This window comes from Canis aureus, chromosome 29 (assembly GCF_053574225.1).
Source record: "Canis aureus isolate CA01 chromosome 29, VMU_Caureus_v.1.0, whole genome shotgun sequence".
In the NCBI taxonomy this organism is placed as follows: domain Eukaryota; kingdom Metazoa; phylum Chordata; class Mammalia; order Carnivora; family Canidae; genus Canis; species Canis aureus.
Window position 1 is genome coordinate 33,500,210 of NC_135639.1, and position 26,717 is coordinate 33,526,926.

Genomic DNA, 26,717 nt, shown 5'->3' on the forward strand with positions numbered 1-26,717 from the left:
GTTTGGAGCCAAGAGACTAGCCTTCAGTTCTGGGTTCAGATTAGCTACATCCACATCTCCCAGATGGAACTAGCCTCAATGTTCTCATCCCTGAAATGGGAATAACAATAGTAACATTTTGGTCTTTGCTGCCTCAATTGAAAAGCAGTGCCAATTTCATCTGCCTGGATCCGGGAGAGTTAATGGAGATTCAGTTCACAAAACCCTTTCTCCATTTCTCATAGGACCTTCCTATGTCCTTTGCTACTCTTCTCTCTCTCCAAACCCTCCCAGGTTCCTTGCCCATGTAGGTTCTTCTTTTTCTCTCATTCATTGATTATTTATCCATTCAACAGACATTTATTGGTTCCTCTCTGTGTTATTGGCATCATGGATGAATAAAGCAGACACTGTCACTACCCCCGGAAACATGCCTTCTTATGGGGAGAGACACATAATATTATAGCACATCCTTTAAAACTCGGAATAAGAGAAAGTTAATGGGGTGTGGTGAGGAGCACCCTGTGCTGCAGACTCCCTGCTGGAGGTTGCCTCAGTGCTACAGTTTGCAAAGCGAAGATAAAATACAAAAACGTTTTTTAATGCATTAAAGGCTCAGTCACTCTAAAGTATAAATGTGCATTTTAGCAGGAAACCAAGGAAAAAATTTTCAGAGGAATGACTCCCAGGCCCCATTTGCAGTAAGAGGCAAATCAATAAAAGGTAGATTATTACAAAAAATATAGGTTTTGAAGAACAGCTGTTTTAAAATCTGTGGTACAGAGAGCTGATAAACATAAAGGCTTTGGTTGGTCCCATAAGTAGGAGCTCTGGGCACCCAAGGCCGATTTTCTCCTTTCTGCAGGAATCACACAGCTAAGCTGGGATGAGGGCAGTTGGGAGCAGCTGCCATCCCACTCCACTATGAAGTGGTTCTGATGGTGCCTGTTGAGGCCTGGCTTGCTCCATCTGCTCCCAGAAGGATCCCCCTGGGCACCTGGGTCACATCCCAGGTCCCTGTGAACCAGGTGGTCCTGGTCTTTCCGCCTTCCTGCCAGGCCTCAGGGCTCCTCCCCTCTGCTCCCAACAGCTGGCTTTGGTTTCCGAAAGATGATGGTTCTGTGACTAAATGCCCTGGTCTGTACTTGCTTCCCCTTCTCCCCTCCAGCTATCCCCAAACCCTTGACTTCAACCTCTGCCCAGACAAATCCTGCTTTCCCATGAAGCCTCCCTGACACAGCTGGCATCTTGTGTCCTACCGTTGTCTGTGAGTAAAACCAGCCCCTTGGCCTCCCCAGGGCCGTTGGTACCCACGCTCTGGGAACTCATCCATGAGGGGCAGTGTCATTGCCTATATTTTATCTCCCTAATGAACGAGCTTCTTGAGCCAGATAAGACCAGACCGTACTACTTTTTGTGCTAGGGACGAAACACAGCTCCTTGTATTGGAGTGCACCTTGATAACCACTGACTGAATGGAAAAACAGAATTAAGGATGAGTGACTGAGGTACTTCTTTGGGAAATTCTCTCTAGATCTATGGTATGGTCATTGTGAGTCACAGGGCATCCTGAAACGTCCTGGTAAGGAGAGGGTAGGGGCAGCACTTTCCTCGCTTCCTTTGCCCGTGTCAGTGTGCGGCTACCTCAGTCTTCCTTGTAAAACAAAACTGCAATTGGCATCCATGCCACTGTAGAAATTTGCTGGTTCTCCATTTAGAGGATGAAGGACCTTTCTTTGGAGAAGTAATAAAATGAGCAAAGAACCAGTAACTTTACACAACAACAGCCTGTTTGAATATAAAATCTACTCTAGGCTCATCCCAAATCATTACTGCATAAAACTTAGGGACTCAAAAAACAAACAATCAAATATTTCAGAGAGGTTCTCCAAACATCATCTCCACTTACCATGGCTGCATTTTCACTGCAAGCATTTTTGTTGCAAATATTTTTGCCACATAACTAATTGGCTATGAGGCATTTTTGCCATAAAAAATAAAACCATAAAAAAATAAGAAAGGGACATTCCTTAAAAAGAATGTAATGGGGGCGCCTGTGTGGCTTAGTCGGTTAAGCATCTGACTCTTGATATCAGCTCAGGTCTTGATCTCAGGGTCAAGAGTTCAAGCCCCATGTTGGGCTCCATGCTGGGTGTGGAGCCTAATTAAAGAATAAAAAATAAAGTAAAAAGGATCTTAAGAAACACAAAAAATGAGTAATAAAATGAAAGAGACTTTACTGCAAAATAAAAAAGTATTTGAATATATTTAAAATGTAAAATGTATAGGGTAGATTCATGGCAACACAGTGCAAAGAACTTATTTTATTCTGCGGATTGAACCTAAGTACTTGTCTTTGAAGTCTTTTGTCCAGAGTATTATACATACATACATACATACATACATACATATATATATATGTATGTTTTGCTTGTTGATTTATCTCCTCCTTTAGCCTCACACTTTGTTTTTTCACTAAAATTTCTTCCTTTGTTAAGAGGTATCAGTTTCCAAATACTAGGATGTATATTTGTAACAGAGCTTTGTGTTGTGTTGTGAAAGCCCTTTACACCATTGTTTGTTCTTGGCAGACTGTCTCATGTCTGCTGATAGACGTTCCAAAGTTCTGTGGGAAATGTGGAAGAAACACCAATGCTGTAATGTGTTTGTAACTGAGCTTTGATCGCTATAACTCGTATGCTACCATTTTCTGGTGTGCAGTCTGGATTTCCACTCTAGTCCACACTTCCAGCGAGGTTTATCACCAAAATTTCTAGCAGGTTCATATGCAGAGTTGTCATCATCCACTATTTTAAGACCACCTCTTCTACTGTCCCTGCATAGGCCAATAGGAGGGCTAGCTGGGGTCCACACAGATCATCGTGAGGACTAGCTGAGGTTTACATAAGAGCAAGAGTTTTATCAACGGAAAAATGAAACCAAATGGACAACTAGCTTCAATAAATTAACTCTGCTGAAGGTAGTTGATTTACCAACAAAGAAAGGAAACCAAACTGTCAACCAATTATTTTATCTTTTATAGCAAAATTGCCTTCCAAGCCACTTATGCAGCATAAACGTTTGCCCTGAAATGCTCACAGCAAATTAGTCTATGGCAAAAAAGTTTAGGGCAAAACTACCTAGAACCAAATATAGATTAATAAGTGGAAGAGAAGTTATTTCAACTAGAAATAATAGGGGTGGCCTGATGGCTGCAACAGGAAAGAACTGCATTCTTCCAAGCTCCAGAAGAAATACATCAGAGCTGGCAGAAGACAGTTGTGCCTTGAAGGGTCTATGTTCTACTGTAATTTTGTCATGTCTTCCGGGGTGACCATGCTGCAATCTAAAACTATTAAAATAAACAAGGCCATAATATCCCTAGAGTCTGTGCCTGCATTCCATTATGTGGAAGTCTGGTTTCTGATTCTAAATTATCTTCGTGGATTAGACTTTAGGAGACAAGGAGGAAGAAACACAGAGCCTTGGATGATTACTCTTTATAAGAAATCTCTTTTCTTTTTAGCCTTTAAAGGTATCAGAGAAGAGGAAGCTCAACACTTACTTGAGAAATGAGAACAAGTATCCTAATACATTTTATTTAAAAGGCATTAGGAATAAAAGTAAAACACTTACCAAAATTGTGACAAGTTGCTTTTCTTCACAGTCTTCTATTACATCTATATTTAACTTCTCTTTAATTTTCTAAAATGTAAAAGCAGTTGAGCTGTGAAATTCCTATGAATTTCTATCTGATTTTGCTACTCTTAAAATTGGCTTAAATATATTTAAAATATGCTGTAATGAGTTCTATGCAAAGACATTTTGGGGATACAAAGAAGACCTATAGCATTATTATGAAGAATTTTCTCCAAATCCCCCCCAATATAATTGATTTCTTTATTCCCCCAAAATGTAAAATGTAACAGTTGCTGTCTTAGATAAAGACAGAGAGAGAAATGTGGGTTGTTTGTATGTAGGCAGGAAAGAAAGAAAAAAAATGAGTGGCTTACATTTGTTTTTCTGTGAGTGAGTTTATAGCAATTTCCCTTCACCCTCCCCAGATTTTCATTTTTAACATCTCAAACTGTCAAATAAAATTTCTCTTAACCCTCAAACCACTTAACAAAACTGAAACTAGGAAAAAAGAAAAAAAAAACAACATCCCCAAGAAAGTCACACCTATACACACACTCTGAAAACTACGGAAAATAAAAGGAATAAAGATAGTGGGTATGTGATTTTCCTCCTTCATTTGGTGGTGATTAGAACATTGTCAGTAAATGTCTACTGGCTTCCCCAGCATCCATGATATTGGTCTTGGCCACATTTGGCCAATGAGAATTTTAGTGAATGTGACATGAGCGAAGACTTGAAATGAGCATGCACAGTTGGGCTTGCTCTCTTGCACTTCTGACATCATCATAAGAAGACCATTTATTAAGTAGTGCTGGTTAAGAAGGATTATATATGCATTAGAGGAAACCAAACTCATGGCTTAGAGCCAAGCCCAACTAAGAGTCAGTTGGAGCCTGGTCAACCCACCAATGCATGAGTAAGAAATAGATGTTTATTGTTGTATACCACTGAGATGTTATAGTTGTTATGCAGCATCATATGGCAAGAGCTGACTGATACATTTCCCTTCCTGGAAATATTTTTTCCTTGCTAACACTCTTGAATCTAGATGTCACTCCTTCAGCAACTACTGACCCGGGAGCTGTTTTTTTGTTTTGTTTTGTTTTTTAATTAAAAAAAATTTTTTTTTAAGCAAAGTGCTATTCCAGCCAAGCAGCTAAGAAGTCTAATAAGGCTCTGTGTCCACTAGGCCACCTGAGTCCTCCCCAAAACTTCTTTCTTTGTCCCCTCCTCCTTAGGTCTCATTTGTCACACCTCTGGTAATTAGGCAAATTCCAGAAGCTGCGCTTAGATACCACCTAATGTCCACAGAACTGAATTCCCCACTTACCAGAATAGACTTGATTTCATCAGGAGTGGCTTTCGTCTGGCTCATGAGCATTTCCTGAGCTATATCCTTTCTGTTTTCTAGCTTATTCATTTTATCATAGGTGTCAGTATTTAAAAGAGACCATCCAAGGAATTGTGTGAGAGTCTGGAATGGATAAAATGTGATTCAATTCTTTAAAATTAAAAAATTGATTTCAGAGAGAGCCATCTGCATTCTTTTCTATCAATCAATCTCCTTTCCACCATCAACAACCCAGCTTCTTATTTCAATCTAAGAGAAAATGTACTAATAATCAACCACAGCCAATAACACTGGCTAAGCCCTTGCTTTTCAAAATGAACTATGAATACTTTTTTAGAGGAGGGGAATTATAAATATCCAGCGGAATAAGACACAGCCTGAAACTCAAGAGGATTAGGGGTGACAGCAAGAATGACAAGGAATGGAAGTAGTGGGGAGAGAAGATAGAAACCTTCTTTCCAATTTTCCAATATTGTAAAGAATTTTGATAAAGCCAAAGTTCAATCTTCAGAAGAAAATGTTACAGTCTACAAAAGTCAGGAAACGGAAATGACCCAATGGGAACATATTGACCGCAACCATGTATGACTCATGCCTTAATTGCCTTTCAACAATGTCCCTCCAGAGTAACAAATAATTACACTGCCCCCACTGTTTCATGAATTTCATTTACCTCCATTATTTTATAATTGCACTTACCTCAGTAATGTGTTCATCATACTCATCAAAAGGTTTTCCATCTTTCCTGTTATAAAATGTAGCTACTCCCACAATATCTTCTTTCTTGTTGACAATAGGCAGGGATAAGACATTTTTAATCACCCAACCAGTTTCATCGACAGGTCCTTTCTACAAACAATAAGGACATTCAGATTATTTTCTGTGACTTTTAATTTTGAAATAACTATAGATTCACAGGATGTTATAAAAGAAATGTACAGAGAAGTTGTGTGCACCCATCACCCAGTTTCCCTGGTGGTAACAGCTTGGAAAACCATACCGCACTATCAAAACCGGAAAATAGATATTAATACAGTCCATGGATCTCACTCAGATTTCACTAGGTTTATGTGTACTTATGTGTGCATATGAGCATGCGTGTGTGTGTGTTTCTATGCAGCCATCACATGTGTAGCTGTGTGCACCCCCACCAGAATCTAGATACAGAACTAACAGTAGCACCTCAAGTCTTCCCTGCACTACCTTCTAGCCACCTTTCTCCCAATGTAGCCTATCTTTAAAGAAAGAATAATCTAATCTTTCTGTCAGATGTACAATTCCATACTGTGTCAGAACTTGGCCAGGGCTATATAGCCATAAAACTATTCTAGAACATTTGATTAAGTATACTAGAGCCAAGTATCTGCATTGTGACAACTCTAATCTCTTCTCTCTCCAGCACTTACTCCCAGTGTTCGCTATTTACTTTTTCTCTCTCCCAACACCTGTTTAGCTAATACTTTATATTAAATTCTCTCTGTTGAAATTCCTAGTACGGTTTCTATTTTCCTGACTGATCCCTCAAAACAGTCTCATGTTCTGGGGTGCTTCTCCATTTAGTGAACGTCTGTCAAGCCCCCCAACGTGCGAGGACCTGGGCTAGTTGCTGGGGCTACAAAGAGGAATAAATCACAGGCCCTAGCCTCCAGACAGTAACATTCTTGTGGGGGATGCAGACACAGAAGTTTAGAAAGTTTCTTATAGTGTGGCCCACAGACAATGTGCAACAAACTTTTTTTTTTAAAGCTTGTTTCATAATTTTAGGATGTACAACTTAAATAAGCTCCCAAGGTAATTGTGGTGTCCTCTGACGTGTAAGATCCGTGGTGTGGCACCCGCACAGTATAAGCAAGGCAAGGGTAGCCAAGTACTCAGCACGCCACGCTTTTCCTTCTTCTGCTTCCTGTAGCATCATCAGCCATCCTCTCCCGTGAAGCCTTCTCTAAGCTTTCTCACTCATACGGAACTTCTCTTTTTCAGAATTCTATCAGCACTCAGAGCCTGGAGCACACAATTTAGCAGTTAGATAATTTCCAAATGCTTCGGAATTTTTTATTTTGTCTGTGAGACTATCGTCTAATCCGGCTAAAGAGTGTCTCACACACTGTTACCTCCATGTAAGTGATGGGAGGGTGCTGGGCACGTGACAGGTGCTCAACAAACAGCTGCTTATTAGCCAAAGGGCTCGTCTTTATACTTGGAATGAAAAGCAGAGAAACTAAACCTGAATTTATGTTCCTAATGGTCAAAGCTTCAGGAAACAATCAGTGCACAGTGGTTCTCAAAGTTTTTATCCTCAGAAAATACTGTGAAATGTTTCTTTACTTACACTGCCACGTGGACTAGGGACAAAATCAATTGCAGAAAATAAATTACCTGTATGCAAAATAGCTTCGCAACCATAAGTGCCCTGTATATTTTTCAAAGCTTCCAAAATAAGTTTCAGTGACTGTTTCTCATTTTCAATAAATATGCATTTGTTGTCTGCTCACGTTCATGTGTTTTGCTATTACTAAGTTAGTTAGAGCTTGTTGACAGAAAAGTAGTAGAAGGAACTTAAGATTTAAGAAAAATTAATAGGACAAAGATTTAAAACAGAAAATTCTATGTATTTTTTTTCCCCTATGAATTGAAGTTCACTCTAATTGATGTAAAGGAAGAGTTCCTTTATCCACTTCAAGGGACACCCTGAAGCTGTCTACACCCAAACCCTAGGGCCTGTAGATACAGTTACTTTAATGAAACTGGGCATTAAAACAGCAGATGGAATCAAGGTTGCTCACCAGCTGCCCTTAAGATAGGGAAATTATCCTGGATTTTCCAGGAGGATCCAATGTAATTATAAGGATCCTTAAAAGTAGAAAAGAGAGTCAGAGTCAGAATCAGTGAAGAAGACAGCAGAAGCAAGATCAGGGTGATGTTATTGCTGGCTTCAAGGATGGCAGGGAGCCATGAGCCAAAGAATGCAGGTATCTTCTAGAAGCTAGAAAAGATTAGGAGATGAGTTCTCCTCTATGGCCTCTAGAAAGGAACACAGTCCTGCCAACACCTTGATTTTAGCCCAGTGTGACCATCTTGGACTTCTGACTCCAGAACCATAAGATAATACAGTTGTGCATCAGTGGCGATTTGTTACAGCAGCAATAGAAAGCTAATACACCATAACCCCTGAGGAACATAGTTTGAGAACCATTGCCTTTGCAGGTTTGCTCCGACCATAGTTTGCTTTGAATAGGTAGTTTTCCCATCAAACTCCTCAGGTACAAAAGAGGCTAGTGAGAGTAGAGGTGGGGGGCATGAGCAGGTGAAGAGAGAGTGGGAAGGCAGAGAGAAAGAGGTGGAGACCTGGGGAGGGCGGCCACCCAATCCTGAGTCTGCTCTGTGGAATGATCCACAGGGGCAGTGTCTGTGGGGAAGCTGGGAGGGAGCCTGAGGGGGCTGCGAACACCATCAAGACTCAGTCCTGAAGAGTGGATGAAGGATGGTTGGGGGGGTAGTATCCTAGATCACAGTACCATTGTCAGAGCTGGCGGGGCTGTTGGGGATTCCGAGGGCCAATGTAGCAGGTCAGAGTTGCTGGCGTTTCCCAGTAGTGGGCCCGTGTCGGTGTCCCTGCCACACTGAGCCAGGGGCTGAGGGCCGTCCATGGGAAGCTGCCCAGTGCTACGGCCACAGTGGATTTCCCAGCCCAGCAGCCACTGCACCGTCATCCTGCCCGCAGCTAGAGACCTGAGAAGCACATTTTCACGGGCACCACAGTGGTGTTTCTTGGAGAGCTGGGAAATTCCTATGGGCTGGAGGTTTACCCCAGAGAGGTTCCTAGCCTCCTGCAGCCAGGGCCGTTAGAGCCACGTGCGGCTGACCTCAAACCTCAGAGCAGAGCCCTGTTCTCCCGGGTCAGCTCCCTTCCCTCTCCATTCAGACAATAATTGCATAAGGTCACTTTAGAAAGTGCTTGTCCCCTCCTTCCTTCCTGTGCCCTCTTTCCTGGCACCCAACTGCCATAAATATAGGGGTCGGGGCTGGTACAGCACAGTCACAACAATAAGGCTTTGTCTGCAAGGAGGGAGGAACTAGGGCAAACGTGCCATATGGTGTTTGTGTGTTTTCCAGGTCGGTGAGCAGAGGGATGAGCGGGGAGATCCGAGGGAAACCTTCCCGGAAACCCAGCAAGTGCGCTTGCGACTGCTGCTGCTGCTGCTGCTGCTCACAGACCCCTCCGGCCAAGGAGGCCAGCTCCCGTCAGGTGGAGAGTCAGGTGGAGACGGGGCTCTGTGCGTGTCTGTGCGAGAGATGGGGAGACAGCCCTCCTGGCCCCCACTGCCAGGGCTGGCTCTGCTCCTACTGCAACCAGGGCTCTAACCCGGTGTTGGTTAGAATAGGACACAAAACACAGGCCAGCAGGCAGAAAAGGAGAGGCTGCAGGGATACATTCCAGTTTCTCCCCCCAGCCGGGTGGGGAGGGAGATCCCTGGATGTGGCAGGAGGAAAGATAAAACAATCTGCCAGCAGGAGAGGCCCCTGGGGACCCCAAACATAGTTTTTCTTTTCCAATAAGCTGCAGAGAAGGGCCTGGGAAACCACCAAAGGGCTGAATCCGGGTGGTAGACCATATACAGCTAATCGCTCATGCAGAGAACACTTAGTGGGAGCCCATGACGCGCCAGGCACTGTTTTAACCCCTGGATGACTGGGAGTGGGAGAGAATGGAGGAGACACGCCCCCCCCCCCCCCATGCTGGGTGACAAACACCTGGCCTCTTTCTCTCATCCCCCTCCTTCTCTCACCTCTTCTCCCTTCTCTGAAGAATGTGCGACTTGGTGGCACTGGCCCAGCCAGGGGCAATGGCACAGGAGCCTTGTGCGTGCCTCCTGGCCACCTGAGCACAGGGCTGACCCGGGGGCGGGGCCGGGGGCGGCGAGGCCTGGCTGAGGGCAACGTTACCTGAAACGTGAAGTACTCATCCGCGGGGGCGTTCAGCATGTTACAGATCTGTAAAGTAAGAGGACATGAAAGTCCCTAAAACATCATGTGTTGGAACCGTCAACCCACAGAGCGGAAATAAGGAAGAGCGCACGGGAAGCGAGGCTTTCTTGGCGGCTCTCCTGGCTCACAGGCAAATGATTCCCACGGAATCTCGGCTGCACCGCACGTGCTAACAACGCATCGGGCTTCTCTTCTGCTAACTAAGCCAGTGCATGACACTCGGCACAATCTTTGCTCTTTCCTACTCCCAGCTTCTAAGGATTCTTCTTCCAAATGCGAAACAACTAGCTGTCAGAGCAAGGAGGGGAGGAAGCTGAGCCGGAGACTGTTCTGCTGGGGCAGGTGTGGCACTGATGTTGGGGAGGCTCTGGTTCCTCTATCCGACCCCCCCCCCCCCGCCTCCTTCCTTTCTCTCCCTCTCTCTCTCTCTCTCTTCCTTCTTCTTCTTCTTCTTCTTCTTCTTCTTCTTCTTCTTCTTCTTCTTCTTCTTCTTTTTTCTTCTTTTTCTTTTTTTCTTATGTGGGATCTGAGTTACAAGAAGGTGGCTAAGGGGCAGGAAAAAACAGCCAGGCAAACTTTAGGTACACCACAGTAGATAATCACTATAAGACGTCATTTGAAGTCTTAATCAAATGCTGTATCTTTCTTCCCACCAAAAATGATAGTAGAACTTAAAATCATAGCATTTTAAAGTTGGAAGTAACTTTAATAATTAAGCTTATGATTTTTCTTTTAAGGAGGAGGAAATAGAAGCCCAAAGAGGTTAAGAGATTTTGTTCAAAACATGGGATGAGGGATCCCTGGGTGGCTCAGCGGTTTGGTGCCTGCCTTTGGCCCAGGGCACGATACTGGAGCCCCAGGATCGAGTCCCGTGTCGGGCTCCCGGCATGGGGCCTGCTTCTCCCTCTGCCTGTGTCTCTGCCTGTCTTTTTTTTTTTTTTTTTTTTTTTTATGATAGTCACAGAGAGAGAGAGAGGCAGAGACAGAGGCAGAGGGAGAAGCAGGCTCCATGCACCAGGAGCCCGACGTGGGATTCGATCCCGGGTCTCCAGGATCGCGCCCTGGGCCAAAGGCAGGCGCCAAACCGCTGCGCCACCCAGGGATCCCTCTGCCTGTCTTTATATCTCTCTGTGTGTCTATCACGAACAAATAAATAAATGAATCTTAAAAAAAAAAAAAAAAAGCATGGGATGAAACTAGAAGTGGGGTGTGGGTGAGGGTGCTGGTGTTATCAGCTCTCCTGGTGAGGGGTAGGGAAGACCCTCCTTTGTAAGATTTGCCCATTTCCATGGCATTAATACTCCCACCATGGGGGATGTCAGTCACTGACAATTTGCTCATAAAATCCCTAATAACCTAACAATCTGATAAGCAGGTAGCCGTGGCCTCCTACACCTGCTGCCCCAGCGTGTGGCCCCTCTGGTCCAAGGTTAGTGCTTCTAGCCACGGGTGGTTAAGCCACATTAACTATTTTTGTGCTACTTTTAAAAGCAACTGTGAAAGTCTTTCAAAGTTTTTGTTAGTATATACAGCCTAAGAATTTAAGGAATTATGTGTGCTATCCATAATTTTATGATCTAATCTGAATGAATTACATGAATTGTTGGCTGAGCATCCTTCAAGTATGTTTTAAAGAGGCAAAAAAGTAGCTTAGTCCTCTTTTCTGACCTTTCTATCAATAGTGTCAGGTTTTACCCAGACTTTTAAGGTCTCTAGAGAATATCTACGGATGGGTTAAGGTCAGAGAGGTGAAGCTTCTATCTCAGGATTCAGAAATTCTCCTTTCTCTCTCCCACCCCCTCTCTCAGTTCACAGGTCTTAATTCCAGTGTGGCTTGATCCTGTTTTTAGTGCCTCCAATTCAATTCACAGATGTGCCTAATTCTCATTTTTAACATCTTAGAAATCATTCAGTCGGTGCCTGTCATGTCCCATTCCGAGCTGGGATTGACCTCTTTATTTATTTATTTTTAAAGATTTTATTTATTTTTCTTTATTCATGAGAGACAGAGAGGCAGACATAGGCAGAGGGAGAAGCAGGCTCCCCAAAGAGAGCCTGATACAGGACTCAATCTCAGGACCCTGGGATCACACCCTGAGCTAAAGGCTGATGCTCAACCAGCATCACTCAGGCGTCCCAGGAATTTAGCCCTGTGCATGTGTCCTCTTGAGTCCAGAGAGGTCCAGCTGAGGGACTCTGTGACAGCTCACCCTAAAGCTTGCCTTTATCCTTTCTCTCTAACTCAGGGAAATGATTGAGAAAAAAGTTTTAAAAAGCTAAAAGGAAAAGTTTTGACACTATAGGAGCACAAATAATTATGATTAAAATTGCAGATCATTTTAATCTAGAAATAGCATTTAGAAATTCTTGAAGTCCCCATATCCTAAATAATCAGGTCAATAACCTTATTTTACAAATGTGAATGTTAAAACCCAGAGAGGTCAAGGGATGTGCCCAAGGTCAAGGATTTGCCAAGGAATTTGCCCAAGGTAGGACTGAGTCAGGGCTCTTGACTCATAGCCTCTTGCTCTCTTCACCAGAGGGCTCCGCCATATAGCAGGCCCACTAGGAATGCATTGCTCTGGCTGAGGCTGCTGAAATGTTTGATATGATCCTTTAGACTAATGGTTCTCAGCCAGGGTGGTATACAGCATCTAGTAGGGAGAGGACAATGACGCTGCTGAACATCCTACAATGCCTGGCATAGTTCCCCACCACAAAGCATCATCTGGCCCCAAATGTCAATAATGTCAAGTTTGAGAAAATCCTGTGCTAAACACAAAATATGTTTTTAGCGAGTCCCACCTCTTGTAAGTACATAGTATATAGGGTGACACCTTTGGAAATAAAAGGGAGGACTATTAATCACCCCAGCACCACAGGTGTAAGTGAAAGCTGGCCCAGGCTAACTGGGATGTATGTTCACCCTAATGATGGAGTCAGGAAATGGCTCAAGCTCAATTCTCTGGAAAGCAATCTCCACCTTGGTAATGCCAATTTGCCTAATGAGCAACTTGGTAAGAAATACTGTAAACTAGATTTACAACAGTTTGCCATCAGTTTTAGGCTACTGGCAGAGCAGGGGTGGGTCCCAGGGCAGGAGGTGAGATGTGAAAGGCAGCAGTGAGGCATATGTGGCAGATCTGTGATAGAACCAAAACCTGGGGGAGAATCCTCCCATGCTTTGGGAATCCATCCCTTGGCAAGTTGGTCATGTGGCAAGTTGACGACTTGGCAAATTAACCATTCAATGAATTGGCTTTTGATACATTCACTTTGATCGAATTGATTCTGGGGGGAAAACCTGTTTCCCTAGGAAACAGCCTAGGAGAGAATAGGTACTTAAAAGTCAGAGTGTAAATCCCTCTACACTGGCCATGACAGCTTTAGCCATATCAAAAATTTTTTAAATTTTTTTTAGCCATATCAAATTAGATTGAAGCTCTAAACAGGAGCCTGGTAGGTGGCCTGCCAGGAAACCAAGGACAGGGGCCAATAGTGGAGAATTTGGTGACGTACTGAAGCTGAAAAATCGTGGTATCTGTGGATTCAGAAATGAAATGGAACCATTTTGGTCATTAGTACTATGTCGGGAACAACCCTTAAAAAACACTTAGATTGTTTTGGAGCCATTCTGAAAACATGTTATTTGTTAGTATATAGTGCTATTTATTCCGAAAAGACAGAAACTTATTTTCTCTCTCTTTTTTTTTCCTTCCCCTTTGGCATGTCTTTACACTAGAAAAAGGAATCATGTCACCTGTTTGAGGTTACCTGGTCCTATAATCGATGGCCCCCAAAGGGGGGGGTGTTCTGGAAACCCCAAAGTAGAGCCCTACTCTACTGTGAAGACATGTGAAGATCCTGCAGTCACATCCAAAATTTTCCTTACTCTGTTACCATTCCAAACCCACTAAGCAGAGGCAAATTTGTGACAGTAAAAGGAAACAGGAGCTAATCTAGGCTTTGTTTCCTCTTCCCTCTGACCGTTGAGTCACTCTATTAGTCACTATAAATTACATGCCCATTTACTAAATAATGAAGATGAATAAACACTGCCAAAAACACTAAAGAAAAACCAAATATGCAAATAAGTGCTATGCATACATTATAGGAACTTGGATTTGTAAGGGGGAAGATAGGAAAATGCCAACATAAAGAAATGTTGGAAGCATCGGAACTGTCTTGCAGGGAGGAATCTTGATGCCAAAAGATGACAGATGGTGGAGAAGCCCAACAAGGGAGAGAAATCAGCCACGAGAAGAAAGGAAAGTATATTAGAGGTGGAGTGGGAAAGCTGTTGTGACCCTGGTTTTCTGGCTATATGGGACCTAGCAGAGACCTCTCATTTGCTGTCCATCCACACATGACGTTTCTTAGCCAGACCTGGCCAGCTGTCTGCCCACACCACCCCACCCCACCCCTATCTGGGCAAAACTCTTCATGTCCTCTATCAACTCACTTATTTTATAATGCTATCAGTGGCAAAGTTCTCCATTTAAACATTTTTATCTTTTGTCACTAATTTCCCATGCTTCAAAAGTCTTGACCAAGGTAACTATACTTGAGATCAAATTAAACCCAACATGAATCATAGTCACAAATTTCCAAAGGACATCTGAAATTTGCATGATGGCTGAATAAGAAGTTGGGGGAACGGATGGATCTTTCTCATGTTGACTAAATATTTTTGTGTAGAGTTGGGAAGTTGCTAGTTAACCTCCTTTCAACTGCCAAGATTCCTCTCTCCCACGTTTTACGCGGGCATGTGACTCTTACCTCCTGCATTTTACTTTCACAACTGTTCCCATCCCCTAGCTAATAAGAGTTTCAACCAATACTATTCAAGATTTGAATGTATTCAGTAACTTACAAATCCATTTTCAGCAACATATGTTGGCAACCCGCTAACAAGAGTCCAGTGGTCTGTGGGAGGTGTCCTTGAGGAGGATTAGAAGAAAGAGAATCATTGCCATACAGAGAAATGCGCCATGGCAAAAACAAAATGGCAACTCCTGCTGCTTCAAGCCCAGTACTCACGGTATCACTTTGATCTCTTCTTTTCCATGTAAAATATAATCGATGATTTTATAAAAGATGACTTCCTAAGAGAAAAGAGATTATGAGAATGATCTTATTTCCCAAAGAAAACACTTTTCATTAGCAAACTTATACTTTAAAGCTCATTTAATTGTACCTTATTTTCTAACCATATTGCTCTGCAGAACTACCACCAAATTACTCATGTCCTGATTACAAGCTTGCAATACAACTAGAAATACTATTGGCTGCTTTTCTACAGAACAAATCTGTTGAGCTCAATTTCAAATGTTTAATTTATCCAGACAGCCTTCAAAGGAATCTTGTTTTACTTTTAACTGATCTGTTTCTATTGCCCAGAAATACCTGATAGTGGAACTGTAGTGGAATAAAGCATGTATTTTCTCAACCTCGGTCAATGCGTTCCCTTCCCCACCATACAAGGAACACTTCCTGGCTTCCAGCACTAGCTGATCTGAACAGATGCCTCAGCAATAGGATTCAGTGGGTACTTTGTCAGAGCTGGGAGGGACTTAAGAACTAGTCTCTCTACTTCTTTGTGCTGATGAAGAACTGGAGGCCTGGACACATTCCATCCCAGTACCCTCGCGCTTCCCTTTGTGCTGGGAATACGGTGGTGAGACATCATTCCTGCCTTCTGAAGCTTGCTGTCGAGGGGGAAAGTAAATCTAACTCAATCCTTGCCAAGAGTTTCTAATCTAGCAAGTTTGAAGGAGAGCATGGTGTGCTCAAAAAGCTAGGCCGGTGGCTCTGATGTGTCCCTCCCTATTGCAAATTACTGATTCACTAAGCCCAGCTACATAGAAAAGGAAATTGAGAGGTTAAATAATGAGTTTAGGCAAGGACCACCCAGCTGGCTTGGGCAGAGCTGAGACTTGAACCTCAAACTCCTTGTCCAGTGTTCTTTCTATTACTTCGAGCCCCCCCAGAAACTTACAGGACTAGAACCCAGGGCTTCTCGGGCCAGTGCCCTTTCCTTTCTGCTGGTTTTGGCACCTTGTACATGCACACATATCACTGGGGAAGGTGTTTGCACTTACTCTGCCATCCGGTGTCTTTGGACCTTTATAAGGCTCTACTTCTCCAAGCTTGATTGGCCATTCATCGTAGAATTCCTGGAAGCAAGTATATTTAAACATTATTAAACAAACTGTTCCATGACCTACTGTATCTTCTATGAGTTTCATGGCTTTGTGTATTTTGTGATTCTGGAATTTTAGAGCTGAAAAAGACCTATAATTCCCAGCAATACTGCTTACAAACTTGTGATAGTGAACAAATCACTTTTTCATCTGTGAAATAGATTATAGATTATAATAGATTATAATAGATTATAGATTATTATAGATTATAATAGATTATAATAGATTCTATTAGAATTATTAGAATTTATACTATAGGGTGATTGTGAAGATTAAATGAACGGTACTTACAGAGCACACACCCTGACACATAGGTTAAAGGACTCAGCTAGTAGCTCTTTTATACATAATTAAACTAAATCTAAGTAGGTTAAGAGGCTTGGCCAAGGTCATGCAGAGTGGCCAACAGTGTAGGCTGCCTTACCCAACATCTATTCTCTCCCCTCTTCCTCTCTAACAGACCCTGATTTTATTTGGGTATCAGATGGTCATTTTCTCAGGGAATGGGCCTGTGCAGCCTCTGAGTGACTTATACAAGGTACCTGGGATTAGTTTGAGGGCAAGCACACTGGGGTTCAGGGGGAAAGGGGGAGAAGTTTGCTGAGGTGCTTCTGGGGAGGAGTGCTCCCTGATGAAAGGCAATGGAAATGACATTTGCAGAAGGCACCTCCCAGTTTTGTCCCATCTGTGTGCCAAGCCTTGAGCTGCAACAGGCATCTTGCTGCCTCAAGCGTGAGAGCTTGCCAACATCCTGCAGGGGGCAGAGACCTTGCCAGGGGGGAATGGGAAGGACCATTGATGACTAGGACCTTGATGACTGTACTGAGCTCTGAGGAACCAGACTTAGAACTGCCCAACCTTGGGACTTCTTGTTAAATGTGACAATAATTGTCTTACTGTTACTTACTGGGTCTGGTGTTCCTTACAGCCTACAGCACCCTCATCAATATGCTCAACCACCAAGTCCCAGAGCCAGGATCAGAGCCCAGCTCTCCTGACACCTGGTCCTGTGTTTATCCATTTAGAACAGTTACTCTGAAAAACAACTTCCAGTCACATGGAGAATAAGAAATATAAACAATATAGTATTCATTACTCATGTGGAGCTAGGAGAGCTTCACCTGAATTAATGAAACAAGATGAGAAATGAACTTTACATATTGTGTGTGAATAGTATCCATTTTTTAATGGATCACATTTCATGTGATGGGTGTTGTATAGGATTTGAGGTGAGACAAAATGTACAGAGTGCCGAGGACCTTCTCCTTGGTCATGTCCAGCAGTCCAATGGAGTACCTCTCACAGTTCAGATACGTTCTAACTGTGTAGAGTGCTTTATGAAACTGGCGCTCCACATCTGTGAGCTCTTCAAACACTTTGTTGGCTGACCACATGAGGATCTGAAAGGAGGAATTAAAAAGAAAACAGAACGAAACATATGGTGAAGAGGTAGAGCATTAGCCAAAAGAAAGTAGGAGGTGCCTCCAATAAAAAGAATATGTATCACTGAACAATGCATTTTCATTTTTGAACATGTACATATCTGACAATTACGCAAATTCTCTGAGTGGGATGATGAGTAGACCTGTGCAAGGGTGAGAGTCTATGAAAGTGGTACACCAAAACTGGTCCTCATGTCAAAGGGCAAGTGACCTCACATCAGATGCAGAGACAGTCCCTGGGCAGAGGATCCAGTATTGGTGGCCCTCTGGCTCCTGCTGGCAGTCATGGGGAGAAAACCATACACTTCCTTCCATATATTCTGAGCTGCTCAGAGGTAACCTTATCTAGACAGTTGCATGGGAAGGGGCTTTGGAAGCCCTCTCTCCTCACCCCTCTCCCACCATTATACTGATGAAGATACTGAGCTCCAGAGAGTGGCCCAGACTCAGGTACCCTGGTTACCAATGTTGTTCATTATCCTTCTGGGTCAAAGAGACAACAGACTTGAAAAGAGGGATTTACTCGTCAAATTAGTAGCTTCAATATGTACCAGGAACTGCTAAGAACTTTATGTGGATGAATTCATAGAATGATCATTTGATAGTCACAACAACCACGTAGGGTAGGTACTATGATTATAGCCATCTCACAGAAGAAACTATGGCTACCCAGGATTAAGATGATGCAAGCCACTTGTACACGCAGATGGAGGGACAAGGAGGTGGGCGTGGGAGTCAGGGGCAGACCATGAGAGGACAGCCAGGACTAAAGTCTGAGAATCAGCTCCACATGCCTTAAACGCCCAAGAACGATAGGAGGGGTCTGCACTTGTGGCCTCTGGGACCGTTTGTCAGAACAGGAAAGCATGGAGTGAATAATATCACCTTCCCATTACCTGGCTTCTTCTGGATTCAACATTATACAAGTAGTTGGTATGATGAAGCTTTAGGATTATAGAAACAAAGTTGAGATATTTGGAAAAGACCTATAGGAGGCAGAGAAAAACAAATTAAGTACGATATATTTCTCTCCATTAACCAACAAATAAATTTCCCCAGCCTCTGACTAGATGCCCAGGGTTAGCATTACCTCCTCATCCTGTTTGGAAAATTCAGACGCATTTACTTTGTTAAGTGCCATAACCACGGCAAGAACCTCCTTGCCCATCACGATCGGAGTTGCCATCAGGTTCTTTGTGACATACCCCGTTTGTTTGTCCATGAAGTCAGAAAAATGGCTGTTCTGAAAGACACATTCACACATTTGCCAAAGCAGCACAGAACCATGGAGTGGAGGTGTAGGAATGGCAAAAGACTGTTCTCTCTAGTCCAAGCCATCCAGACAGATAACCAGGGCCCCAGCACAGCGGTCCCACCCATACCCGCATCCTATGATTGCACAGAATGAACTCACCAGTTTCAGGATGAGCATCTCACCCCTGAGCTATGGTCTATCTAGATGAGGCTGAGGTTGGGCCAGGAGAAAAGAGGTGATGTCACGGCCAAGAGGAAATCGGGTTACAATGGACAGAAAGTGTGCCAGGAAGGAGCACACAGATGGGATTACAGGTGTAGGCCATGGAGCTCTTCTTTCTAATTATGAAAGCAGAATGTGCACTTGAAACCAGACAACCAGTTCTTGACGGGAATCCAGTGTTAACTGCTTGGTATATCTCCTTTTTTCTCTTTTTTAAAGATTGATTTATGTATTTATTTTAGAGAGAGAGTGCAAGTGAGGTGGGGGATGGGGAGAGGCAGAGAGATAGGGAGACAAGCAAACTCCCTGCTGAGCAGGGAGCCGACACAGGGCTTGAACCGAGGACCCTGAGATCATGACCTGAGCCAAAGTCAAGAGTTGGACACTTAACTGACTGAGCTCCCCAGGGACCACATTATGTCTCCTTGTGTGTCTTTCTCTAACTCTTGGACAAATGTTTTTCTTTTTCATAAGATTTTCTTTTTAAATCACACTATGCTTTCATCACATAACGATATCTTATGGACTTCCCTTGAGACCAGTGCCTATGGGTGTGAATTTGCCTTCTAGATTCTTGCACACTACTGCACAGTGTGGGAGCCCCATGGTCCACTCAACCATTTTCCACTGACTTAGTCTGCTCATAGTTTTCCCCACTGTAAACAATGCTGTACTAATCATTCTTGCTTTCATTTTTATGTGATGGATTCCCTGAAGTGGAAATCTCTTTTGCTGGATCCACAGGTGCAGGCAGTTTTTATTTGCACAGATTATTTTTATAGAAGGTTGGAAATCTTATCTCCACTGGTCATGTGAGAGAGGAACCCTCTCTTGCCAGCACTAGATTCTTATCTAGTTTTTAATGTTCTACCAAGATAACATCTTTCATGCATGTTTCTCTCTCTCTCTCTCTCTCTTTCTCTTTCTCTCTCTCTGTCTCTCTCTCAGAGAGAGGAAGTGAACCTTCCCAGATACTAGTCTAATGCAGTATATGTGAGAGATGATTCTAATACCCTAATCATGGAAAGGGCAGAGTGACGAGTTTGGCAAGGTTACTAAATCGAGGAACTTCAGGGGGTCAAGGACAGCAGTTCTTACTAGCTGTAAGCTAGAGGATCGCCCGCTCTACATGGGTATACATGCAGCCTTCCATGACTTAATATTATCTCATCTTTGAACCTGAGTCTCCTTCACTTGGAACTAAACTTTCAGCCTGACTCTGAGACACACTGGCCAAAGTTAATGCAGTTTTCCTTTCATACGTTTCATAGGTTATATCATTTTCATTTCCTTGTGTTGATAATGCTTCTCAGAGCAGCACAAACTCTTGGAAGCTGGACTCAATTCAGCTTCCAAAATTAAAAATGTAGGAGTCATCTGGTGTGTGACTTCTGGGCCAGAATCTCACCCGGAGAGCAGGGCTCCTTGGCCAATAGAACTCACAGCTCAGCTCAGAGTACCAGACCTGGGCTATGCCTCACAACCACCTGCAGACAGAGGCCGATTTGCAGACCTCCCAACAGATCCATGGAATCCTAACCTCCAAAAGAAGAATCTGTCTTCCCCAAGAATCTATACTTTCAGTGGGTGAATCACGCCATGGAGAATCCATTAGGAATGCTGAGATACTAAGGGAGTCAAATGCAGCCCCTTACCCCAGATTTCTTTTCTACCTTTTCCAGTGTGGACCCACACGTATCAACTATTTACTTAAGATACCACATCACTTGTTGTCGTCATCACTTGTTGACGAAGGCTCTGGAGTCAGGGTTCCCTGGCTGAAGCCAGACCCTGGTTTACCAGCTACGTGGTCCTGGGCATTCTACTCACCCTTTGTGGAAATAGGAATGCTGATGTTATGTATTGTCTAGAGTCCCTGACACATAGGATGATATAGTATGGGTAGAGCACTTAGAAAAGTGTCTGACACAAGGTAGGTGTTCAAAAATTACTGGGAAAAGACATCTAGGACTTTATTGGGCCTCCCTGGATGAGAAGTAGTTCTCTTTTGCAATTACCATTTTGCTTCTAGTTCTAGATCTTATAACCAATCCTAACCACTGAAGAAACTAGATGCTCTGAGCTGATATAGGCCTCCAATGCCCAGAAGCACACTTTTGTCTGAGGGGCAGTCTCTGCCTCCTGCTTTCAAGAGCCATGTTTCTTTCTTGATCACCTTATCTGCCATTCTCCCTGCCTCTGGTAACATCTTCCCTCTGAGGCCAGGATATCTCCAGACTTTGTTAGGTTCCTTCTGTTCATCCACTGCTTGCCCAAGCCAGCTCACATTCCATTTTCCTTCTAATCTATTACTCACTATGGATCATGATCACCTTCATTTATACAGCATTCTTGGCCACTAAATGAATAATCAAAATACCAGATGAGATGCACACACCATGGGATGGTCAGACAGTGTTTCTTTGCAAACACAGTTCACTCTGCAACTTCAAAGCTTGATGCTATTTTATCCTACATTCTAGACACAAGGAAATATTCCCTAAGTTCACTTGGCTATTTTGAGAAAATGACATACATTTCAAAACGTAATGCTTGCTTATTGTTGTATCTGAAAGCCCTACCTAAAGCCATCCATCAGATTACAGGATAGGCGAGGTGAGGCTTTCTGGTTCACTAGTTTAAATAATGCCTAGTGAAGTTTGCTTGAGTAATTCCTCTATTTCAGGGATTCACAAACTCTCCTTGATAGTCCTTCGAAGAAGCCACTGAAGGCAACTGGAGAACATTGTGTAGAGCAGCAGACTGGCTGGATCCTCATCCAATCTCAGCATCATCAAATTCTGATTAAGTACCATTATCCCTTGAGACCAGGAGTCAGAAAGAGAGACGGGAGGAGGAGACAAGACAGGAACAAGAGCTATAGGCACTCTGTTAATTATTGAAAACTTAGGACTTCTCCCATAGCTTTCTTTTAAACCACAGTCAGAACGAGAACCACCCACAGAGTTAATCAGCAGTTTTCCCAATAGAAAAAGAAATAATTAACCTGAGGAGGATATCTCTCAGTTTCCTGTTATTAAAAGTTTCCCTGTATTTAACGTATTTTAAAAACAGGCAATAATCAGTGACCCTTTTTTGGCTACCTACACCCAGCTCCCAAATGCCCCTTGGCATAAATATAATATCACAGTCATCATTTATTAAGCACCTCCTAGGAGTCGGGCACTTTATGTTCGTTTAATCTGTATATTGATTTACCTCCATGTCTCAGGTGCAGAAATGCAATCTATCACACAGTTACCTAGTCTCAGACCTGCATCTGCACTGAGGTCTGTCTGATGCCGAAGCTCTCACCCTGCATCATGTGGCTTCCCTGCTATCACCTTCACGGACCACCAAGGTTAGAGCTATCTGGCTCTATGTCTTTGTCTAGGTGCTAGAACTCTTTCCTTTACATGTGCTCACATTGCCAGCCAGAGAGAAGCCATGTGTGGTCAGTGACATGGTAAAAGAGGGAGGCTTCAGGAGACTCAAATTATGGGCCCAGACCCATCCTGCCTTATTGACCTTAACAAGATTCTCACATACACAGTATGGAAATAAAAGTATGGTCCCTCCTTCACCTTTGCCTGAATCAAATGAGATTAAGAATGTGAAAATGCTCTATAAATTGTCAAATACAATGAGAAGGTAAAGAATTAATAGAAATTTCATTCAACACTGGTTTCTAACCTCTTTCTCTTCGCAGATTTTACCATAGTGATTCAAGTCTGGCAAAACTGCAGGGGTGTGGGGTAGATGGAGGGTGGAAAGAGTGCTGGACACAGAGTGAGGATACCCCCTTTAGTCCAGCCCTTCTCACTCACTGACCATACTGTGGACTCTAGGACAGATGCAGCCCCTGTGACCTCAGCTCCTTATCTTCCCAAGGAGTCAGCTCCAGGGTCAGCTCAAGGCTTCTGGAACCCCTGCCACCTACTACCCCATGGTTGCTCTGAAATCCAATTTTTCCTCCTGCATCTACTTACCCCACACACCAGTGGTTTGCAATACTGACTGCATTTTAGAAGAAGTATTTTTGAAACCTTGGGGAGCTTTTTATTTTTTTTTTTTTTGAGCTTTTTAAAACTACTCTTGCCTGCATCCCAACCCCTGAGGGTCTAGTGTATTGGTCTATTGAGTCTTAGACGGTAATTTTTAAACGCTCCTGATTCAATTTTAATGTGCATTCAGAGTTGCAAAGCACCACTCTTCCTTCCATAAGAAAAGGTGCTTAGAAGCAGTAGACATGGAAAGCAAATGAGGCCCTTGTCTCTCCTCTAAGCTGAGGAGGGTGCCTGTCTTCAACTTCTAGTTCTCTGTCCAACCCATAACAGTCAAGAAGGAGTCCTCAGAAAAAAAGACAAGCCGAAAACATGGCGCCCTGCCCACCTTTATTTGCCACCACGTTCATGCAGTGACGCTCACCATGGACAGCAACACACCAAGGCCACCAGATTTTTCAAGCAGCTCTCTGCTATCATTCTCTTCTCAACGTGCAGAACTGAGCCCATTGATAAAGCATTACAACAGAAATCATTTTAACCCTCTCTTTAAACAAAATTTTTTTTTTCAGAAAGAAAACTTCCATGTCACTTTCTTAAGTTTGAAGTTCTATTAATTTGGGAGATGGTCTCACTTGGAGACTGGCAAGAAGCATACTCCTGTGAGAAAATCTTAGGGTGTGTGCGCATAGGCTCCTCATTGGTGTCCAGACGGTTTTGCCTATACGATACAAATCAGTCTAGTCATGAAGCCACAGCAGTTAGCCTCAGAAGCTCCCTTAAACTAGCTTGAACTCCCTGAAGGCAGGGATCAGAAAGGACTGAGGTCTCTGTGGCGCCAAATAGCAACCCTTGCACCCAAGGGTTGTGCTGGGCTTATTTGCGCAGTGTTGCTAATGTTTGATGACTTTTGTGCCTTCTGGATCCGTGCGGCCCTCCTCCTGTAATCAGCTTCAGAAGGCATGTAGGGGATTAGCCTCTTGCCTCCAGCTGCCAATAAACGTTGGCATGGAAAGTGGCAAGCATTTCTGGGACCTGCCCCCGCCAACTCCGTTCCATCAGAAGCCATTGCTCCCTTCGGTTAACAGCAAGTCATAGTAACGGGACATGCAGGTAGAAAGAAAGCTAGCAGGAGAAACCCCGGACTGGTGCCTGTGGTTCTTGATGAACGGAAAAATTATGAGTGATTTACATTTCCTCCCTCTCATTTATTTTATAATTTGTTCTTAATGAATAAGCATCACGGTGGTGAGAAGAGTGGGGTTTTTTGTTGCTTTTAAAAGCTCCTAACAACGCCTTGTGTGTGCGCAATATGCTGTTGGTCCCAGGAGCACAGTATGTGATTGGAGCGGATTCTTGACAGAGCTCACTTATGGGGGGTTGGGTTGGTCAATGGTACTCATCACCCAAATTTACGTTTTTCACAATCCAAATGTGAACATCTGAACTGTCAGATGCTATTATTTGTTCTTTCTGAAAATTTGGCCTGTAAGTGAAAGACTCCATTTATGAGCCAGTCTGTCTCAGAGAACCGAGTGACCTCTGAGGGCTGTGAGTGAGAGGTGTGGGGAGTGGCTCCCAAGTCTCAGCATCGGGCACCTTGCTGATCCCACGGGGCCTCTTTGCCATGCTATTCAGAAGGGAAGTTCTTGGAGCAGGAAAGAGATGCAAGGGAGCAGGTGTGGAATGCACCAGGCCCAGGTAAGTTTGCCTGATAAAATGCCAAACCTTACACAGGACACACACTAAAAACTTACTCAATGTTTATCTTAAATCCTCCTTGGACTGAGCATCTTATATTTTTACTTGCTAAACCTGGCAAGCCTTGGCCTAGGGGATCCTGTCCCCGCTGTTCCTACTCCTCAAGTTATAACCGATTCCACGAGGATGGCCCCTGGCTCCCAGCTCTCTTTCCCACTGGTTCTTCCACTACCCTGCCCAGACGTCCGGTCAGCCACCTACCTTTTGCACATCTGGGACATTAACAGCTTTCTTCGTGTGAGCAACCCAACCCACTATCCCAATGTCCAAAGGAAACACAGCTTCTCTGTCGGGGAGCACCAGGCTATCCTCAAAGCTGGAGGTGGGGGTGATGTCCAGCAGCCTGGAGGCCACCTCGGGTGTGCCGTTGCGGGCCCGGCAGGTGAACAGGCTGCAGCGGTCGGCTTGCAGGAGCTGTGCCAGCTTCTGCAGGGCCCGGTGCACCGCAGGCTCGGCGCTGCCTGCTTCCTCCTGCAGGGCCAGCAGCAGCTCGGTGCACACCGCCCACTCCTCGGTAGGCTGCGGCGTCCCACTGGGCCCTGGGGCCTCCCCCAGCCTCCTGGCGAAGTACTCCTTGGCAAACTGAGGGTGCTCCTCCAGGTACTTCTCCACGGCCTCTTGGTTGATCTCACCCATGGTGGGCTTTGCTTCGCTACTTTTGTTCAGAAAGGGAGACCCTCAGAGCACTACCTGGGACGGAGTGCCAAGAAGGAATCACATTCTGGTCAAAGTCACTGGGAAAACCCTAAATAGCACCTCAGGGGATCCCTGAAGATGGAGCAGAATGGTTGCTTAGCAGAGCTTTCAAAAAAAACCTGCCGATGACTCTTGGGCTGTGACAGAAGGTCTGGCTTACAGTAGGATTCAGGAAGCACAGGATTAAAGAGTTCTTCAGGACATGAAATCCCTAAGCATTATTAGCTCATAAGTCCTCAGAGAATCCTCAGAACATCTTAGATCAGCCAGGCAAGTGGCAAGTGGAGGTGACTATTCCAGAAAAATCACTGAACATGGGCTGCTGTCCACAGCAAGAAGAACCATCCATGTATCCGTTAATGAGATGACATTTGCATCAACTGACATTTTGACTCATTTTTTCCATGTTTCTATATGAAGCGAAACTATTAGACCTTGGAGGTGTCTGCTTATTTATATGGCAACTTTAACGAGTATTTGGGGGATGATGGAAGGGTTTCGTATCAATGCAACGTAAAATGGAAAATTAATTTTTCCTTCTCTTAAAAGTCCTACGAACATCCAAGTTGCCTGACCTACTTTTCCTAAAACCTCGCCTCTCAATTCCTCTCATTTTAAAGCTTGACCTCTGGAGTGTTTTAAAGGAACAAACCTTAATCTTGTTCTAGAAAAGTGAACATGGTAAAACATTTGCCCATGATCCAACCCTAATCGAGCCACAATGTAAACAATGAGCCTTGTCAAAAGACATGATTGTAAAAGGCAGCCCATGTACCTGCTAACCGGGTCTTTCTGCCACACATACTAGTTTGGATTTTGTTTTGAATAGTAATGGGCAGCCTCGTGCATTTTTGCTCCAAGATATACTCTGTTAAATCTAGTGGATAAAACCTGTCTTCTCTGTTGCTAGGATCTCTAATGTCTCAGAGGGGTTAGGCAAGGAAAAACACTTATCACTACTTGGTTGCGTTTAATCTTTAGTTTATTAAGCTTTTACATCAATTAAGCACATCTCCCCAAATATTTAAACACTATTATATAATTAAAAGTCAAACAACACATTTCATGAACCAATGTCCTTGAATATTTAATTAAATGCTCATTCCAAACTTAGTCAAACTTAGTTAAGGTCTTCTAAGTACTTCAATAAAACTGCAAACTTTGTGACAGATTCTCTTG

General features: G+C 43.7%; 1 protein-coding gene across 5 annotated transcripts in view; it reads right to left on the reverse strand.

The window, feature by feature from the left end:
• PDE6C (phosphodiesterase 6C) overlaps positions 1 to 25,727 on the reverse strand; it is a 47,994-nt gene extending 22,267 nt beyond the window's left edge. For 3 of the 5 annotated variants that reach the window (XM_077878347.1, XM_077878346.1, XM_077878343.1), the window contains exons 1-11: positions 25,044 to 25,726; positions 18,691 to 18,843; positions 18,497 to 18,586; positions 17,418 to 17,558; positions 16,057 to 16,131; positions 14,996 to 15,060; positions 14,829 to 14,895; positions 9,914 to 9,961; positions 5,669 to 5,818; positions 4,949 to 5,092; positions 3,616 to 3,684 (exon numbers count right to left, since the gene is read on the reverse strand). In XM_077878347.1, coding sequence (XP_077734473.1) covers positions 3,616 to 3,684; positions 4,949 to 5,092; positions 5,669 to 5,818; positions 9,914 to 9,961; positions 14,829 to 14,895; positions 14,996 to 15,060; positions 16,057 to 16,131; positions 17,418 to 17,558; positions 18,497 to 18,586; positions 18,691 to 18,843; positions 25,044 to 25,478 — 1,437 coding nt within the window. In that variant the 5' untranslated portion in view covers positions 25,479 to 25,726. Of the gene's footprint in view, positions 1 to 3,615; positions 3,685 to 4,948; positions 5,093 to 5,668; positions 5,819 to 9,913; positions 9,962 to 14,828; positions 14,896 to 14,995; positions 15,061 to 16,056; positions 16,132 to 17,417; positions 17,559 to 18,496; positions 18,587 to 18,690; positions 18,844 to 25,043 lie in introns of all 5 variants that reach the window. The other 2 variants (XM_077878345.1, XM_077878344.1) reach the window with 2 other exon arrangements.
• Positions 25,728 to 26,717: the final 990 nt, after the last annotated feature.